The sequence below is a fragment of the Gigantopelta aegis genome, chromosome 14 (genome assembly GCF_016097555.1).
Source record: "Gigantopelta aegis isolate Gae_Host chromosome 14, Gae_host_genome, whole genome shotgun sequence".
Classification (NCBI taxonomy): domain Eukaryota; kingdom Metazoa; phylum Mollusca; class Gastropoda; order Neomphalida; family Peltospiridae; genus Gigantopelta; species Gigantopelta aegis.
Genome location: NC_054712.1, coordinates 35,523,578 through 35,544,917, shown reverse-complemented (window position 1 = coordinate 35,544,917; position 21,340 = coordinate 35,523,578). Strand labels below are relative to the sequence as shown.

Here is a 21,340-nt window from a genome sequence, read left to right as displayed (position 1 = left end):
CACAACACCATTACCATGCAGATAATGAACCAAAGAAATAATTAGTATGTAGCTCAAAGTCACTAGGCCTAGACTGAAAGGGTTGCTATATCCTTTCAACCTTCTAGTTTTGAGCATTCAACAAGATCAGATATGACCAAAAAACAGAAACATATCCATAAATTCAGAAATTATAAATAAGAGGACTTTATATTGCTTTGTGAAAATTAATAACTGGAAGCCTGTAACCATGCATCCCATCTGCATATTCAGATTTCAATGACTATGCCACAGATATCACAATGTGCCTCATAGCAAGTCATCTGGAGCAAATGGTGTGAAGAGAAAAAATATTGTGTCGCTAAAAAAAATAAAAAAATATATATGAAACTGGTCAAAAGTGCAAAAAAAAGGGGGGAAAATAGGAATTTTCATCAAAAAGAGGGCTAAATAGGGACTCATAAAAAAAAATACAATAAATAGGAAAAAATAGGATACTTGACAGCCTGCGGTAGATGCGCAATCATTATGGACACGATGACACTGTTTTTCCAAAGTGAAGTTGTAGCTATCGCTGTGTTTCATTCGACTGCCAACTTCACTACAGCCCTGCAGACTATGAGACCAACGCTCACTAAGCAGACAAAAATAAGCAACTTTGTTTCAAAACGTGACTCACTGAACACTCATTTTTGATCCAACATGCTGTATTTATTTGCATATTTGCTTCTACTGGTGATAATAAATGAAATATAAAAAAAAACCCCACCCCACTAATTCTCATGTTTATGGTGTTTAAATTTGAAAAATTCAAAATGGCCGACTTCCTGAATGAAAATGGCCAACTTCTGTAAATGTTTACAACAAACTACTGCTATAACAAACCAATGTTCCTGGTCCCTTGCAGTTCGTTATAAGAGTACTTTACTTTATAAGCTAAACAATAGTTGAAAACAAAATCAATATTAATTCATAACAAAGAATAACAAGTTATGAGATGTTGAGTTGTGAGATGTAACAGATACAACCCTTGCAATTAAGAAAAGGTCTACAGCAAAAAAAATGCCCTCAAATTCAGACAAAAATGAGAAAGATATTCAGGCAAAATGTGATCATGTAACCTGAAAACATTTTACTACGAATTTCCATCATTCCACCCTCAAAATTGGTTGTAATCCATGTATAAATGTATAGTGATTCATTAGCAACCCTATATAGCTGTTTGGCACTACTAATGTGAATAAATAGGCCTAACTGAGGCAGCATGTTGTACAGGTCATGTTATTAATTTGTTTTATCACCCATAAATAATTACAGAGGTTACATCACAAACACACACAGCATTCACACACACATACAAATTAGGTGCAACTAGCCTTTAAACAGGGTTTCTGCCAGAGGGTAAAACGGGTATGGCACCATACCCAATTTTTTTTGCAGATTTTATTTTTTTAAGTTAACCTTTTGACAAATTAATGACTCTTATCATTACTGTATGATTTTCTTAACCCTAACCCTAAACGTAACCCATTTTCTGTCTGAGGAAGGCCCCCCCATACCCCCTGTTGACTGTGGTTGCATTCAATTCCATGGCGCCATACCCAAAAATTTCTTTCTGGCAAAACATTGCCTTATAATAAGCCAACATTTAATGAAAGTATCTGTCCTAGACAGATAGCTGAGATGTGTGCCCAGGACAGCATGCATGAACCTTAATAAGCACAAGCTAAAATGAATGAAAGCATTTTGTAGGAAAAACAACCATTACATGGTGAAATGCACGAAGTCTTGTATTTGTGCATCTTCTGTGTATTGTTTGTATTAAAAAGATAATTGCGTAGATAATTTTTGAATATTGGGATAACAACCCAGGCTACAACATACATGTATATCACATTAGGCCAATAGGAACCGTGTGTGTGTGTGTGTGTGTGTCCCCCCCCCCCCCCCAATCCCCCAACTCAAGGATGAAAATATATGGTTTTTTGTCCAACTCTATATAAACAGAAATAAAAATATGGCTTGTGCCCACTCCCCCACTGTGACCCCATCTCTAGAGATTGTGTACCCCACTAAATGTTGTTCCTACAGGCCTGCATACACATGTACTTCCATAACAAAGAAATAAGGTAAATATCGGATATAAATTTAGGTAACAGTCGTTAAACAAAGCATAACATAGACATAATGTAGAGGATTTTGCCATGTAAAATCTTCACTGAATTTCACAACCTAAAACGTATACACTTAAATAATAAAACAAAATGAAATTAAACAGTTATCCATCAAGGATTTTGTGTACATTTAACACAAAATAGACTATTAAAGTGCATATTTATCTCAAGCCAATAGAAAAGGCATAAATATTTAGAAATTTCAATATACACAATATTATTATGTTCATTATAACAAATTTTGAGTCAAATCAAAAGTTTCTCCATAATGCCTCACTAATGTAATAATAAACTTAAACCTGTAAGAAGTGAGGAAACGAGCTAAAAGTTGTTGAAGCAGATGCAACTATGTAGAAGAGACAGAAATATCTATTAAAGTCACAGACACTAGTTTCAACACTTGGAAGCGGACACTAAGTTTGGTTAATCTAAGAAGCTGTAACACATTTAGATACAGTTACAATAGAATTGAGTAAGTGGTATATAAGTAGAATTTTAAAATTATACGAGAATTGTTTTTTAAAAAATTTACCAAGGTGTAACAGTCAGAAATTGTATTGTATAAAGCAATTTTATACTAAATGTGTGACTGTTGTACATCGATAAATTTACAAAAAATGATGAACAATTCATATAATTAAATAATTACCAATTACATGTATGTACATATAGTTAAAAATACACATAAATCAGTTTTTAATGTCCTTTTTGTTTTACCAATTTTACATTATAACATCCCATTTGACGTAATGACATCATATTCTGATGTTTGTCAAGAGTAAACATGCCCTCCGTATTTTAATGACTTCATCCAATAGGAATAGAGTAAATCGCATAACAGTGTAAAGTTTGTAATTACAAAAGAACATTCCTTCTGCTTCATTATATTCTGGGGGCTGGTTCCATTTCCACGTCGATCCCAGTTGGATTTCTTCCGTCGTTCTCGATCTGCCTCGACAGAACGATAGCAATCTTCTCCTGCATACTAAAACCCATCAAGTCCTTCCGCGTGATAAAACCCATGACACGGTTCATCGAATCTACCACGGTCAGGTGGCGAAGACCCAGCGTTCGGAACAAGATGTATGTACGCTGTAAGGAAAACTTCTCTTGAATGGCCAAAGCTGATTGGTTCACATACGGATCCTAAAAAACAGAGAAAGACAAAAACAATAATTATAAGCATGCAGGTACCTACAGTCCATCCCATTCTTGTACAAAAATGTTTTTTGTAAATAATTTCAGTTTGGTTTGACACAAGAAGAAAAGTAAAAGTGTTTTGGAAATAACATAAAAATACTATTTCTATGTGCAGTTTAAAAAACAATCGGCTCAGAAATAAATAAATTATAGTAAATTCCAAAGTAAAAAAAATGGCGTTCTCTGTTGGAAGGACTACAGACGTAGTGAAACAAAAGACACTGGCCTGAGTGAAGCATTAGCTTAGGTTTAGGAAAATGTCAGCAACCGGTGTAGGCCATTAATATATCAATACAAGAATTCTGTTGAATTAAATGTTTCAGCTACAATAAACATATTCAAGTTTCATCCATACATTTTGATGTTTTCAATGTATGATTTAAAAAAATAAATAAAGAAAGTTCACATTAAATTAAACTTTAAAAATGCAATTAAAATGTAATTTAATTCAATTAATGTTTTAATTTTTCACAAACATTGTAATAAAAGTCAATAGGTGCAACTATAAACCAAGTTTCATTGATGTACAATAATGTCAACATTACCATTATATAGAGCTAAACACAAAAAATAATACCTATACATGTATCTTGCCTTTTAACTTTGTTAAAGGTAAGACAATTAACTGTAACAACGAATGTATACTTACCACATTAAACTAGTGTCAATAACTTTTAACTGTAAAGTTGCACTGAAGCCATAGTTATATTAATTCCTGCCAGATATCTGGTCGGGCAAGCTACCGAATCAAAACCTGCTGGACCAAACATGGCCGACTAAACCTAATGTGTGAATATAGGCATAAAATAATTGCTGGTCTGATGTGATGACAAACAAAAAAATCTCCAGGCTTGTGGCGATGTTTATTGGCAAAAAATGGAAGAGATGGCATTTTTTTTAACCCTGATCTACATGTACGACATCAAAAACTAAAGCTGCAGATACTTACGAGATTAAAAAAGAGTTCTTTGTAACGAGGCTCATCTTTGTATTTCTCTAATGTTGTCGTAACTTGCACGGGATCTGTCAGCTTATCAATAACAAGCTGTCAAACAAAAATCAAGTTAAGTATAAATTAAGGTACTTTTCATAATGCAGAAATTAAACATCATAATCAGAGCCACACCCAGTCCAAAATAATTGGGATGACAGTAATAAAAGAATCTACACTAAAAGGGGACCTTACACTGGGTGGGTATGGAGGACACCCATCAATCAATCAATCAATCAATCAATCAATCGATCAATCAATCAATTTATTGCATATTACTAAACAAGCTGGTGTCAGCAAACAGATAAAAAACAAACAAACATACAACATCAATAACAGCAACAACGATTAATAATAATAACAATATTAATGTACATGCCAAATGGAGAAACAAAATTTGTATTATATTTGTAGGAATAAAGTATATTATAAAAATAAATGGTTTAAGTACTGGGAAATAATTAAATTAAATTACTGCCCCACTGATAGCGGAACAAGAACTTTACGTTTAGAAATACAGCCATCAATAAATGTTAATACATGGTTAAGAATTTCAATGTCACCATTATTGTATGACAATAAATATAAATTGTAAATTGCTATTTAGAGTAGAGAACTTGGAAAAGAAGTTTAACTAGTTGTTGCCTTTCAACATAATAAATAGGGCAGTCTAAAATAAAATGTTTTTCATCTTCCACAGCTTGAGAATTACAAACAAAACAAGTCCTCTACACCAATCACGCTCCGCACTTGTTATAGATCTGATAATTGTAGCAATTTGTAGTTCCATGATTTGTTGTGTATATACAATATAGCAAACTGCCAATTTCGACATTTCCTTATTACAATTAACGAAAACATACATGAGTAGAGTGTATGTTTGCATGTTGATTAAGTGTTCCGTGTTGAATTTTGTATAAATGTAAAAAAATTATTTAGTGTTCTATTGAATTTTAATTCGGTGTTCTACTGAATTTTGATTCAGAGTTCTGTTAAAGTTTGATTGAGTGTTGTTGAATTTTGATTCAGAGTTCTGTTAAAGTTTGATTGAGTGTTGTTGAATTTTGATTCAGAGTTCTGTTAAAGTTTGACTGATTGTTGTTGAATGTCGATTCAGTGTTCTCGTAATATAATATCGACTAGGTTGTGTTTGGATACTAATGAAGTCATCGCATGGCTAGCTCTGGGTGAGCAAAACCTTTTGCCAAATTGTCTATTAAACTTTTAAAAATCACAGAAATCGCCAGTTACTTTCTAAAAAATTAAAATTTTTACAAGAAATTATTTTGCCAAATTAACATAAAATTTGCCAACTGAGTACAGATTTTTGCATGCAGTTGCAGGTGTAAATAAGGTCTTACATTTTCGTATTCTATCCACGATGAATCGGCCGCTGCCTCTATAGATTCTTCCTGACCACGCTGCTGGAACAGATCTTCGTTCATGAGCAGAACAGCCAGCTCCAACCTGAAATACAGTCAGTGTCACTTTACACATCCACCATTCAAAACTAGTGTGCTGTGTGCTGGTAGGTACAGGGTTCGCAACCTGGTACCAGCTCCAACCTGAAATACAGTCAGTGTCACTTTACACATCCACCATTCAAAACTAGTGTGCTGTGTGCTATGGATGTGTGACCTAACTGCCTTTTCAGGACAAAAGTGAACAAGTTGCTATGAGTCGTAAACCGGCCTCGGTGGCGCAGTGGTTAAACCATCGGACTACAGGCTGGTAGGTACTGGGTTCGCAACCTGGTACCAGCTCCAACCTGAAATACAGTCAGTGTCACTTTACACATCCACCATTCAAAACTAGTGTGCTGTGTGCTATGGATGTGTGACCTAACTGCCTTTTCAGGACAAAAGTGAACAAGTTGCTATGAGTCGTAAACCGGCCTCGGTGGCGCAGTGGTTAAACCATCGGACTACAGGCTGGTAGGTACAGGGTTCGCAACCTGGTACCAGCTCCAACCTGAAATACAGTCAGTGTCACTTTACACATCCACCATTCAAAACTAGTGTGCTGTGTGCTATGGATGTGTGACCTAACTGCCTTTTCAGGACAAAAGTGAACAAGTTGCTATGAGTCGTAAACCGGCCTCGGTGGCGCAGTGGTTAAACCATCGGACTACAGGCTGGTAGGTACAGGGTTCGCAACCTGGTACCAGCTCCAACCTGAAATACAGTCAGTGTCACTTTACACATCCACCATTCAAAACTAGTGTGCTGTGTGCTATGGATGTGTGACCTAACTGCCTTTTCAGGACAAAAGTGAACAAGTTGCTATGAGTCGTAAACCGGCCTCGGTGGCGCAGTGGTTAAACCATCGGACTACAGGCTGGTAGGTACAGGGTTCGCAACCTGGTACCAGCTCCAACCTGAAATACAGTCAGTGTCACTTTACACATCCACCATTCAAAACTAGTGTGCTGTGTGCTATGGATGTGTGACCTAACTGCCTTTTCAGGACAAAAGTGAACAAGTTGCTATGAGTCGTAAACCGGCCTCGGTGGCGCAGTGGTTAAACCATCGGACTACAGGCTGGTAGGTACAGGGTTCGCAACCTGGTACCAGCTCCAACCTGAAATACAGTCAGTGTCACTTTACACATCCACCATTCAAAACTAGTGTGCTGTGTGCTATGGATGTGTGACCTAACTGCCTTTTCAGGACAAAAGTGAACAAGTTGCTATGAGTCGTAAACCGGCCTCGGTGGCGCAGTGGTTAAACCATCGGACTACAGGCTGGTAGGTACAGGGTTCGCAACCTGGTACCAGCTCCAACCTGAAATACAGTCAGTGTCACTTTACACATCCACCATTCAAAACTAGTGTGCTGTGTGCTATGGATGTGTGACCTAACTGCCTTTTCAGGACAAAAGTGAACAAGTTGCTATCAGTCGTAAACCGGCCTCGGTGGCGCAGTGGTTAAACCATCGGACTACAGGCTGGTAGGTACAGGGTTCGCAACCTGGTACCAGCTCCAACCTGAAATACAGTCAGTGTCACTTTACACATCCACCATTCAAAACTAGTGTGCTGTGTGCTATGGATGTGTGACCTAACTGCCTTTTCAGGACAAAAGTGAACAAGTTGCTATGAGTCGTAAACCGGCCTCGGTGGCGCAGTGGTTAAATACATCGGACTACAGGCTGGTAGGTACAGGGTTCGCAACCTGGTACCAGCTCCAACCTGAAATACAGTCAGTGTCACTTTACACATCCACCATTCAAAACTAGTGTGCTGTGTGCTATGGATGTGTGACCTAACTGCCTTTTTCAGGACAAAAGTGAACAAGTTGCTATGAGTCGTAAACCGGCCTCGGTGGCGCAGTGGTTAAACCATCGGACTACAGGCTGGTAGGTACAGGGTTCGCAACCTGGTACCAGCTCCAACCTGAAATACAGTCAGTGTCACTTTACACATCCACCATTCAAAACTAGTGTGCTGTGTGCTATGGATGTGTGACCTAACTGCCTTTTCAGGACAAAAGTGAACAAGTTGCTATGAGTCGTAAAACCGGCCTCGGTGGCGCAGTGGTTAAACCATCGGACTACAGGCTGGTAGGTACAGGGTTCGCAACCTGGTACCAGCTCCAACCTGAAATACAGTCAGCGTCACTTTACACATCCACCATTCAAAACTAGTGTGCTGTGTGCTATGGATGTGTGACCTACACTGCCTTTTCAGGACAAAAGTCAAAACAAGTTGCTATGAGTCGTAAACCGGCCTCGGTGGCGCAGTGGTTAAACCATCGGACTACAGGCTGGTGGTACCAGGGTCCAACTAGGTGACACTTTACACATCCACCATTCAAAACTAGTGTGCTGTGTGCTATGGATGTGTGACCTAAATACAGTCAGTGTCACTTTACACATCCACCATTCAAAACTAGTGTGCTGTGTGCTATGGATGTGTGACCTAACTGCCTTTTCAGGACAAAAGTGAACAAGTTGCTATGAGTCGTAAACCGGCCTCGGTGGCGCAGTGGTTAAACCATCGGACTACAGGCTGGTAGGTACAGGGTTCGCAACCTGGTACCAGCTCCAACCTGAAATACAGTCAGCGTCACTTTACACATCCACCATTCAAAACTAGTGTGCTGTGTGCTATGGATGTGTGACCTAACTGCCTTTTCAGGACAAAGTGAACAACATGCTATGAGTCAAACCGGCCTGGTGGCGCAGTGGTTAAACCATCGGAATACAGGCTGGTAGGTACAGGGTTCGCAACCTGGTACCAGCTCCAACCTGAAATACAGTCAGTGTCACTTTACACATCCACCATTCAAAACTAGTGTGCTGTGTGCTATGGATGTGTGACCTAACTGCCTTTTCAGGACAAAAGTGAACAAGTTGCTATGAGTCGTAAACCGGCCTCGGTGGCGCAGTGGTTAAACCATCGGACTACAGGCTGGTAGGTACAGGGTTCGCAACCTGGTACCAGCTCCAACCTGAAATACAGTCAGTGTCACTTTACACATCCACCATTCAAAACTAGTGTGCTGTGTGCTATGGATGTGTGACCTAACTGCCTTTTCAGGACAAAAGTGAACAAGTTGCTATGAGTCGTAAACCGGCCTCGGTGGCGCAGTGGTTAAGCCATCGGACTACAGGCTGGTAGGTACAGGGTTCGCAACCTGGTACCAGCTCCAACCTGAAATACAGTCAGTGTCACTTTACACATCCACCATTCAAAACTAGTGTGCTGTGTGCTATGGATGTGTGACCTAACTGCCTTTTCAGGACAAAAGTGAACAAGTTGCTATGAGTCGTAAACCGGCCTCGGTGGCGCAGTGGTTAAGCCATCGGACTACAGGCTGGTAGGTACAGGGTTCGCAACCTGGTACCAGCTCCAACCTGAAATACAGTCAGTGTCACTTTACACATCCACCATTCAAAACTAGTGTGCTGTGTGCTATGGATGTGTGACCTAACTGCCTTTTCAGGACAAAAGTGAACAAGTTGCTATGAGTCGTAAACCGGCCTCGGTGGCGCAGTGGTTAAGCCATCGGACTACAGGCTGGTAGGTACAGGGTTCGCAACCTGGTACCAGCTCCAACCCAGAGTAAGTTCTTAAGGACTCAGTGGGTAGGTAGGTGTAAGCCCACTACACCCTCTTCTCTTTCACTAACTACTAACCAACTAACCCACTGTCCGGGACAGACAGGCCAGATAGCTGAGGTGTGTGCCCAGGACAGCGGTCTTGAACCTTAATTGGATATAAACACGAAAATAAGTTGAAATGAATGATGCACTACATTTACCAACAGTGCAGTTCCAACCTATAATACAGTATATGTCACTATCTTCACACGTCCACCATTCAAAACAAATATGTAAAAATGTGTGCTATATGGACATGTGGAAATGTAAAAAATGTAGTGGGTTTCCTCAAAAAGACTACAGGTGAAAAAATCATGTGGGACAGATGGTCGGATGGACAGACAGTTGGAGACAAAACCTATCCTTACCTCTAGTCAGATTGGTAGGGGATTAATAAACCAATGTGCTCTAATGCAGTGGTGTCATTAAACAAAACAAACTTTACTTTAATTGCCTATCCAGGACAGAGGTGAACAGTTTGGTGTGAAAAGTAATCCACCTCCCTGGGGGTGGGACGTAGCTCTGTGGTACAGCTAATCCACTTCCCTGTTTTGAAAAATCATCCATTTTTAGCACTTTCCTTCAAACTGTTTAGAAGTTTAATTTCTTACCTGGTTATTAAAGCATAGAAAACATCCTCTCCATTTCGATCCTTCTTGACAACGGGAAAACCGCCGTGTGTAGTCGATAACAATAAATCGGCCAGTAAAGATACTTCAGCAATCCGATTAATGGTAACCACAGGTGTTGACATTACATCTTTGGCAGCATACAACTCGAGCTGGATGCTGAAATATGAAGAAAAAAGAAAAGTTTGTTTTATTTAACGACACCACTAGAGCACATTGATTTTTTTTTATGTTGTCATTGGCTATTGGACGTCAAACATATGGTCATTCTGACAGGTTTTTTTAAAGGAAACCCACTGTCGCCACATAGGCTACTCTTTTATGACAGGCAGCAAGGGATCTTTTATTTGCGCTTCCCACAGGCAGGATAGCACAAACCATGGCCTTTGTTGAACCAGTTATGGATCACTGGTCGGTGCAGAAAGAAAGAAGTGTTTTATTTAACGACGCACTCAACACATTTTATTTACGGTTATATGGCGTAAGACATATGGTTAAGGACCACACAGATTTTGAGAGGAAACCCGCTGTCGCCACTACATGGGCTACTCTTCCGATTAGCAGCAAGGGATCTTTTATTTGCGCTTCCCACAGGCAAGATAGCACAAACCATGGCCTTTGTTGAACCAGTTATGGATCACTGGTCGGTGCAAGTGGTTTGCACCTACCCACTGAGCCTTACGGAGCACTCACTCAGGGTTTGGAGTCGGTATCTGGATTAAAAATCCCATGCCTCGACTGGGATCCGAACCCAGTACCTACCAGCCTGTAGACCGATGGCCTAACCACGACGCCACCGAGGCCGGTGCTGAAATATGAAGAACATTTATTAAAGGTACATTCCTGAGTTTGTTGTATTGTAAGATGTTTCCGACTAATAAAATATCTTAAACATCTTAAAAATTGCAGCAAACTCAGGAATGTCCCTTTAAAGTTGAAAGAATATTATTGATGAGTATGTGGGGCAGACATACATGTAACATAATGGTAAAGCACTCACCTAATCAAATCCCATAGACGACAATAGTAACATATGTGGCTAAAACTCCTACCTGCAGCGTATCAATCGACATAAACACCACAGATATAAATACCACCACCCCTCACCCTTAAAGTGAATCAGAAATAACTGGAGGTGAAGATGCTCATTTCAGAAATAATGGGTAGCATCTATAACTACCCTAGTTACGCACAAAATTTAAGTACTTTTTTTTACAGGTACCTCTCACATGTTTCAAGCACAAGGCTAATTGACACAGTGGTACTAGACGAAATAAAACTGCATACATCTTTAGCCCAGATGAAACTAATTTTTTTTACACCCAACACACTCACATTTATCACCAATCACAGGACATGTGGTGTTAACTTCTCTATCAAAAGCTTGGTGCACCTCAAACTTTGACCCAGCTCGGAAGTTATTTGGTTTAGCCACTACCTCTAACATTAGCAGAAGGCATCTTTTACAGATAGACATGTCCCATAGGAAGGGCAGCACATACCATGTCATTTTGATGGGGCACTGACTGAGATGTTAACAAAAGTCTGATTGATTCATAAAGAGCAATCAAATTCTATGGTCCATTACCCATCTGTAGAGCTGGGTGGTACATGTATACTATATATACTGTTCAGTATCGATATCATGTCAATACTAATTTATTGTACTGAGCAAATCTCAAAATACAGAAATTTTGGTATTAAAAAATGTTTCCCACCATTTAGTAAAGCATTAACAATATATTTGATGAACAAAAAAACAAACAAAAAAAACAAACAAATATATATGTACATGTATATGTAAGAGCAGACAAACATGTACAAGCACTTTGTGTCAACAGAAAGTATGAAATTAGCTGGTGAGCTTTAACTCTGGCATGAATTTAAAAATTCTGATTTGTATCGGTATTGTGTCAATACCAAATACTGTACAGATACCAATTAAGGTAAATCACCCCCAAAATACCAATACTGAAGCTATAATTTCAATACCGCCCAGCTCTACCACTCAGGAAAACACTATATCTCTGAACTTTTTAATTATATATACACCCCCTCCCCCCACAAAAAAATAAATAATAACCATAATAATAATTAAACAATTAATGACCAACACCGGCCTCGGTGGTGTCGTGGTTAAGCTGTAGGACATAAGGCTGGTAGGTTCACGGTTTGCAGCCCGATACCCGCTCCCACCCAGAGCAAGTTTTAATGACTCAATGGGTGGGTGTAAGACCACTACACCCTCTTCTCTCTCACTAACAACTAACAACTAAACCACAGTCCTGGACAGACAGCTTAGATAGCTGAGATGTGTGTCCAGGACAGCATGCTTGAACCTTAATTGGATATAAGCACGAAAATAAGTTGAAATGAAATGAAATAATGACTGACATGATATTTGATATATATAAAATTATCTGACATGTATACAGTTGAAAAGATGATTTAAGCAAAAAACTAATTTGTTAGAAATAGATACAATAAATTATACAATAAATTATTATTTTAATGTGTCAATTAAAACAAAACTACAAAATGATAGGTGATGAATTAGAGAAAAAAACACCTCAACAGGGAATATTTTGTTTTTTAAATTTTAATTGGCGAACATTTCTAGTCAATTGAAAATTGATTAGCAACTACTGTTTAATGTTTTATAATTGTGTAGCAATCTCTAAATGTTGCATAGCAAATTGCAACACGATACTGAACAAAAGTTTCCCTGCCCAAGCTTTCATTTCTCAAATTCATCAATTTTCTACTTACCTTTTCTTTGCTATCGTGACTCTTGGTTCGGTCTCGAGAAATGGAATGCATTTAAGTTCTAGATGAGCGTGGAAAATTGGATGTGTGAAGAAATCACCAACCCACTTAGAAACCATGACGGCGACCATTACTGGCAGTAACACTTGAATATCATTGGTCAATTCCATCTGAAGAAAAATGGTGGAAACATTATCACAGGAAATAAAATAAATATTAAAAAAAACACCCCAGTAATTAGTTGACATTTTATTTAATAATTACCGTAACAATTCCTTGATTTAAAATAATTAGATTCTCCCATTTATTGCCTAATGGAAGTGGCAGTAGGTAAAGGTTCTGCATTAATATAGCATGACATGCAGGATTTTCAGACAGTGGGTTTAGATTGGGTGTGATGCAGTGGCGTAGTGTAGGCGGGGCCACCGGGGTGGTTGCCCTGGGCGCAAAATTCTGGAGTGGTGGAAGGGACACGGGGGAAGTGCTAATGGTCCACTGGTTAGGGGGCGCAATACTTGCCTTGCCCCAGATGCTGGCAACACATGCTACGCCACTGGTGCAATGCAGTACATTTGTTTAGAAAAAGTGAACATTCAGTAGCAATAATTAATCCTTCTATTCCAAGTGAGTCTAACATGGTGTTTTTAAAACAAATTTTCTATATCAGTGTGTAGTAAGCATCCATCACAACCCCACCCTACTATCAAATAGTGCTATACTTGAATTGTGTGTGTGTGTGTGCACTGTTATCAGGGGCGGATTTAGGGGGGCCCAAGGGCCCGAACCCCCCCAAAAACCCTAATTTATGATAGTTATAATTTTATTATCTATTAATTTTCCTCCAAACCTCCCCCAAAGTTCCCTTGGCATTCCAACTCATGTCACTGGGGCCCCCTTAAATGGATTTTCTGGATCCGCCACTGGTTATTGCCTTTTGAGCATTACAAGTATGGAACAGCTGTTTTTGTTTTGTCTTAAATTTGTTCTTTAATTTACAGTATGTGGAGAACATTATACACTAACTTACGGTTATCCTTAAATACTGCAGTTTCATAGTTCTAGACTTTATCAAAGCAACGAACCTAAACAAAAAACAATTGAGTTCTTATTCACATTCAGCATATTGAACTGACCATGATAACAGTGACAGCCATTGTGAGTCGTGAAACTCCTCCAAAAAATGAGGCAGCACCAATGAGTGCGAAGGCTCCGGGATCCATCCATCCCCAGAAACTGCCGGGCTCCGTGTGGGCGCCAAACGCCGTCACCATCACTAGACCAATGATACGACCATACAGAGCACCAATCAATCTACAAGAAGAGACAAGATTTAAAGTAAAGTTGTTCAAAATGAATAGCAGTATTCAAACATAACGAATAACCCATTCTGATTTCATGCAATATATTTATTATGGTATATAGTGGTAAATCTGTATAACAAAGCAATCAACTGGTGTAACAAAAGTTAAAAATAGCGCTTATAACACTTTTAGAGTCAAGACTCGAGACTCTAATAGAGTCTGAGACAGCGTTGTCATGACAACGCTTTACAAATTGGATGTATGTGACGTTATTAGACATTGAGTCTGGACTCTTAAAAGTTTTATAAGCATCACTTACAACATGGGCACGATATGACCTGGTTTAAAAATGTTAATATGGAGCTACATGTATACTCCCTTGATATCACTTACAACATGGGTACGAGCATCACACACGATATGACCTGGTTTAGAAATGTTAATATTGAGCTACTCCCCTGACATCACTTGCATGGGCACAAGCATCCAACATGATATGACCTGGTTTAGAAATGTTAATATAGAGCTACTCCCCCGACATCACTTACAACATTGGTACGAGCATCCCACATGATACGACCTGGTTTAGAAATGTTAATAGAGTACTCCCCCGACATCACTTACAACATGGGTACAAGCATCCCGCACGATATGGACGTGCCTGATGACCAGCAGACGGCGAAGAAGAAGTACGGTAAGGCTGTGAACAGTGTAGGGAACCCGAACTGGAACTGAGTGTCACGTGAAAACAGGTGCTTCACAGATGTCTCCAGTGTCCCAAACAGAAGAGATGCAACTACAATTAACGTAAATTATAGAACGTACTTTATAACAAACACAATCAAAGAAGGATCAGAATAAACAAGGACGAAAAGAAGGAAGGAATGTTTTATTTAATATCACACTAAATACATAATAAATGTAATTACAGTGAAACCTCTCAAAACCGGACCCTCTGTAAACCAGAATTCCTTCAAAACTGGACATGTTTCATGGTAATTTTTTTAAATCAGTAAAGAACTTAACCTCTCTAAACCAGATACCTATGAAACCAGACATTTTTACTTGGTCCTGAGAGTGTCCGGTTTAGAGGGGTTTCACTGTATATGGTGTCCGACATATGGTTAAGGACAACACAGATAATGATACAGGTAACCTGCTGCTTCTCTTTCTTATTACGGATATTTTATATGTAGCATCCCACAAACAGGATAGTACATATCACGGGCTGGTTGAATCAAGCCACATGTAATTACTGTTCGTTATGTGTTTGCTACCTACAGTGATATATCAAAGGTTGTGGTATGTGCTGTCTTATCTGTAGGAACATGCATTGTGACACTTGGACCAGATAGTGACAGCTGATGCACTTTATTACATACCTATTCAATCTTACTATAGTGATAAAGATACTTTGAAACCGTGTGATCAATTTATTTTGTATCGCACATAAATGTATGTGTGATATGGACTGGAACTTTTAAATGGGGAATTCTCTTTTTAGTTTTTACTGAAGTTAGCGCCTTTTATTTACTGACATCATGTATGATTTACAAATTAGTCACAAATTGTATTTGAAACATTACACAAGGCTGCCGCAGAGTAAGATTATTAAGGTTAAGTAATTCCATGAAAAGAGTTTTGATAATAAATTTAACAAAGTGTTGTTATGATGTTAAATTAAAAACCGTTTTTGCGAAACATAAAAGAAGGTATGTAATAAATACAGAACTTCACATACGTTGTTTTCCCTTCCTATTTATTGCACTCGTTTATTTTGCAAAAGAACATAACACTCGACTGCTACGCGGTCTTGCACAAAATAAACTTGTGCAATAAAGAGGAAGCGAAAACAACATATGTGAAGTTCTGTATATGTATTCATACCATGATTGTTTACATCATTTGTTACGATACTTTCAACAAGTGTATTTTCACTTTGAGTCGACAATGAGTGATCCCAATCATTTTCTTCAAAGTTGGTATCATCAGTCATTGTAGGCAAATATTTTCTTTTAAACATCTTTTACTTTCATTAAATAAGAATGTTCAACAGGTTTTAAAAGAAATATTTTAGAAATATCAGAAATGTAGTCATAATAGCTGTTGATGCATGGTATTGTGGTCTATTAGAGTGCGCCGTGCGGCCCAATACCTCTGACTTCAGCACTCGAGGTTTCTGTTAGGGTTACCTCACCCTTAGTCCATATCAGTCTAGCCTCTACCCATTGACCAGTCTAGCTTGGTGGGTGTCCCTAACAGAAGCCAAAGCTTCTGCTGGCATAGCTATCTGGGTCATTGAGATATACAAGCCCCCTCACCATGTCAAGGAATGGACTATGATGGTGTTTTACAAATGTCTAGAACCAGTATTCACATTACTTCATCAATACCTAAAATTAACACACAAAAAAAGGTTTTCATTTTGTTTTCGTTATTGTGCAAACAACTTAAATACAAACACCAGTCAAAAAAAAACTTGAATGTATTTGATTGTTATTCTACCATGTTCTAACATTCACAGACTCAAGACAGATAACTCTTGTAAACACTGACAACTGTTATTACGAAGGCTGTTCACATCTTGATCACAGCCGACAAACAGTGGTCTTGTGTCTCTTGACTAGTTGAGAAGAGATCAGCACGGTGGTATTGCGCATCTCGACTACAGTCAAGATTGGAAGGAAAAAGAGAATTTATTTGTTTACATGTTAAATATACAGTGACTGAACTTACGTTCATTATAAGTTCCATTTGTGTAAGTCGTCTCGTTAACTCGCCATGATGTTCCCGGATTACAAGTATATTTCATCACAGCTGGTTCAACATGGAGAGGATTTCTAGTATCATTCAGACAGTTTTTACTGCAATAAAAAGGAAACAGGAAAACAATGCTTAATATACAGGTGCGAGTTATGTATTGATATATTGTTTGTTTTGTTTTTTGTTCAGAATTATTTTGAAGGAAAATCGATTTGGGCTACTACAAATATTTGGACCACATGAAACATTACAAACACTTGTGTTATAAAAAAGAAAATATATTTAAAATGTAATTTTTATGATTAAAAAAGTTTGTGTTAGTTGAAAACTGTTTACAATGGCAGCAAATAGTATTTTAATTATTTTTTTTTTTTTTAAAGCAGTCAACTGATTAACAAACCAGTGGTATTATTTTTAAAAGCAGTCAACTGATTGGAACAAATCAGTGGCTTTATTTTTAATCAGTCATTTGATTGGTGCAAACCAGTGACAAATATTCAAAAGCAGTTACCTGATTGGACCGCTTTTGCCTTCAATACATGTGTACTCTGTGCATGGAAATGCAGCAGGCATGAACAACACAAATGTTGATACAAGCACCTGTTAATGAAATTAAAATGTTTCAGTTAATGTATTTCTGACTTTACAGAGTTAATTAGCAAGAACATTACCATGATGATAGCTGACATTACCAAATGAACAGTTTCAATAACAACCAAGTTACCTAGACACTTGCATAAACCCTTTTAAAATTCCATGTAAATAAATTTTATTTAACCATCAATTCAATAATTTTATCTAATTTGTATAAATGTTTTTAACCTTTTGCATAAACCATTTTTGTTTTTGTTTTACACCCCCCCCCCACCCTCTTGTTGTGAGTAGAGTTACTGGACTTGGACAGACATTTTGCTAACAACAAGCATGCTTGAACATTAAATTGATATAAGCACGTTAATTCCCGACATCTGACGTGACAATCAAATGAGGGCATACTAACACACACACACACACCTAGACAATGGTTGGATTTGCCAAATGACGAGTTGATTAACAACAAAATCATTTATACAATGGCTGGTTTTACTACGTGAAGAGTTAATTAACAACTGAATTATTTTAGACAATTATAGCTGGCTTTACTATATGAAGATTTAATGAATAACAAAATTACTAAGACAATGGCTGGTTTTACAATATGAAGAGTTAATTAAGAACAAAATTACATTAGACAATGGCTGACAATTACCATGATAATGGCTGGCTCTACCATTCGAATTGTTTTCTGAATCCAGGGTCGACTAATGCTCGACATCAACCTCTTACGTGTGCGAGCCATTTTCAGATTGATGATGGTAAACAGAGCTCCAGTTATCCCCCCTATCAGACCAATCACAACAGTTGGAATAAACATCAAGATGTTTACATCCACACCCTTGTTTATCTGCAAGTAAAAGAAGTAAAGATAACAAACCATTAAACAGTGTAGTACAATTACCTATATCAAGCCATCGCCCATCTAAAGAGGAAAAAAAAGAAAAAAAATGGAAAAACTAAAATTAGTCTGACAACACTTCATCACATTTTAAACTACAGAAAGAAATGTTTTATTTAACGACGCACTCAACACATTTTATTTATGGTTATATGACGTTGGACATATGGTTAAGGACCACACAGATATTGAGAGAGGAAACCTGCTGTCGCCACTTCATGGGCTACTCTTTTCGATTAGCAGCAAGGGATCTTTTATATGCACCATCCCACAAACAGGGTAGTACATATCATGGCCTTTGATATACCAGTTGTGGTGCACTGGCTAGAACGAGAAATAGCCCAATGGGCCTACCGACGGGGATCAATCCCAGACTGACCGCGCATCGAGTGAGCGCTGTACCACTGGGCTACGTCCTGTCCCATGTTAAACTATGGATGCCTGGTCCCGTATTTTGGAAGCTATCTTAGTTTTACAAAATCATAAAACCATCATGTGCTGTTGTGACATCAGAGCCTACAAATGTTTTACAGTTCCATAGTGCTAAGATAGCTTCAATAATATGGTCCCAGGTGTCTAATTTATTATTATTTCTTACATTCAGTCTAGAGAAGGAAAGAGGAGACCCACAGCCACCATAGAGGTTACTTCTTCCTACAAAGGGTATATCAAAGGTCATGGTGTGTGCTGTGCTGTTTGTGTTGCAAAGTGCATATAAAAAATCCCTTGCTGCTATTGGAAAAATGAAGCAGATTTTCTCAGATGGCTATGTCAGAACTGTAAATGTTTGATATCCAATAGCCAATAATTAATAAATCTAGAAGAGCTATTAAATGAAAACTTAAAGATAAAAAATTAATAACATTTAGTTTGAATTATTTAAAAAACAAAATTTTAATTTATTTTAACAAACAATGAAATGAAAATACAGATGCAACTATATCCCAAAATTCATTGATCAAACATGATATGCCATCACTGCTACCTTTGCCATCAGTAAAGTAATACCTATATGCCAAAGTGAAATTAAAATTAAAACATAGTCCTACAGGAATGAAACTACATATATTCAAGAGCAAGAAAAAAAAAAAAAAGAAAAATATATACTAACGGAATTTTTTTCCTGTGCATACACTGCACAACATAGAATGTTTGATGATAATGAAGGAAAAATCAAACTTTTCAAAAAATTATTATTGGCATTTGTAAACATTATGATTTCAGTCATTTACAAACTTTGAAGTAAGGAAATGGTTTATTTAACGACGCATTCAACACATTTTATTTACGGTTATATGACGTCGGACATATGGTTAAATACCAAACAGATATTGAGGGAGGAAACCCGCTGTCGCCACTTCATGGGCTACTCTTTTCGATTAGCAGCAAGGGACCTTTTATATGCACCATCCCATAGACAGGATAGAACATACCACAGCCTTTGAGGTACCAGTCGTGGTGCACTGGTTAGAGCGAGAAATAGCCCAATGGGCCCACTGAAGGGGATCGATCCCAAACCGACCACGCATCAAGCGAATGCTTTACCATTAGGCTACGTCTCGCCCCTTTACAAACTTTGAAGTTCGTTTGAGATTTTTTTATTTGGTGCACAGGAACGTTTTTTTCCTGAGTATATATATATATACACATGTATATATCTACTAGACTAACGTTAAATAAGATATATCTCTCTGTTTTGAACGCTCCGAACTGCCCGGTGTATGTGAATCCCTCGAACGCAGAGTTGAAGAGGTCGGTGGTGAAGGTGGAAATCATGCAGCAGAAGAAGATCTGCCAGGACAAGGTCGTTGTCCAGAACGACGACACCTCCTCCATCGCGAACAGCAGGCCTCCTACAGGAGCCCCGAATGCGGAGGAGACTCCAGCTGCAGCACCGGCAGAGATGAAGTTTCTCCTGCAGAAACAAATATCACAGTCACTTGTTAAATTAAATTATATAATTATTGTTTGTAATACTCTTGTGAATTTAGTTATTATTTTTTATATAGGCCTATATTTTTTATTTCCCACTGCCCCTTTCAATCCTTTCTTTCCTTTGAATTCCGTCTCATTTCTTCCCGATCTGGCAACTCCTCCTATCTTTCAACTTCTTTCGCTGTCCACCTCCACATCCCAGTCCTTATCTCTCCAACCACGACAGGTGCTTGTCTCTTGTGGCTATCTGTGCCACACACCTGCCATTCCCCGTCAGCTTTTAGCTGTGAGCTTATCCTGACCACTTCAGGGAGTGTTCAGTAGTTCTTCTGGAATTGTTAATAAGGGACAGTCGTTAGTTAGTGACATGGGTCAGACCAGCTTTATTAGCAGCAGAGGACGAGGATGCCAGGTGGGTGCAGGGAAATACACAGAAACTGCACCTGTGGAGGAAGTTGAGACAGGTAGGCGATGGTGTGGACAGCTCAGAAGACAGAGTTGGAGGAAACTGACAGAAAGGGTCGAAACAGATTGAAATCATGGGAGAAATTGGAAGGTTTTTCATATTAAAATAATGAGAATGTTAGGCAGAGGGTGATAGATGACAAAGATGAATGAAAGTGTGAGCCAGCCATGACGGGATTTGAACCACTGTCGTCAGCTTGATTATCCAGCAGCTTATCCAATAGACCACGGAGCTCACTATCTTGTGAAAATTGCCTAGTATAACCAGTTTAAAAAAGAATTCTGAAAGAACTACTATAGAAATACATATACTGTCAGCCAATGAGGCTCAATATATTTTAATATTGCATAGGTTCAAGGGACATAACTCTGTCACAAATGTGTAAATCTCCATGAAAATCAAACTTGATCTGTAACTTTACATGATAAAGCTATATACAAAAAATATCAGCTTAATATCTTGAGACATTTTTAAAATGTCCAAAACACTATATATGGGACAGATGGAGACTGACAGACAGACAAACAGACAGAGACAA

The 21,340-nt window shown here is 38.2% G+C and overlaps 1 protein-coding gene across 1 annotated transcript in view; it reads right to left on the bottom strand.

Moving 5' to 3' along the window:
* Positions 1-1,954: 1,954 nt before the first annotated feature.
* The window catches only part of LOC121388729 (chloride channel protein C-like), a 35,847-nt gene continuing 16,461 nt past the window's right edge, over positions 1,955-21,340 (bottom strand). The window contains exons 8-18 of the mRNA XM_041520206.1: positions 20,073-20,316; positions 18,156-18,350; positions 17,418-17,506; positions 16,880-17,007; positions 14,768-14,939; positions 13,976-14,153; positions 12,846-13,012; positions 10,059-10,235; positions 5,706-5,811; positions 4,303-4,398; positions 1,955-3,299 (exon numbers count right to left, since the gene is read on the bottom strand). Coding sequence (XP_041376140.1) covers positions 3,036-3,299; positions 4,303-4,398; positions 5,706-5,811; positions 10,059-10,235; positions 12,846-13,012; positions 13,976-14,153; positions 14,768-14,939; positions 16,880-17,007; positions 17,418-17,506; positions 18,156-18,350; positions 20,073-20,316 — 1,816 coding nt within the window. The 3' untranslated portion in view covers positions 1,955-3,035. The remainder of the gene's footprint in view (positions 3,300-4,302; positions 4,399-5,705; positions 5,812-10,058; positions 10,236-12,845; positions 13,013-13,975; positions 14,154-14,767; positions 14,940-16,879; positions 17,008-17,417; positions 17,507-18,155; positions 18,351-20,072; positions 20,317-21,340) is intronic.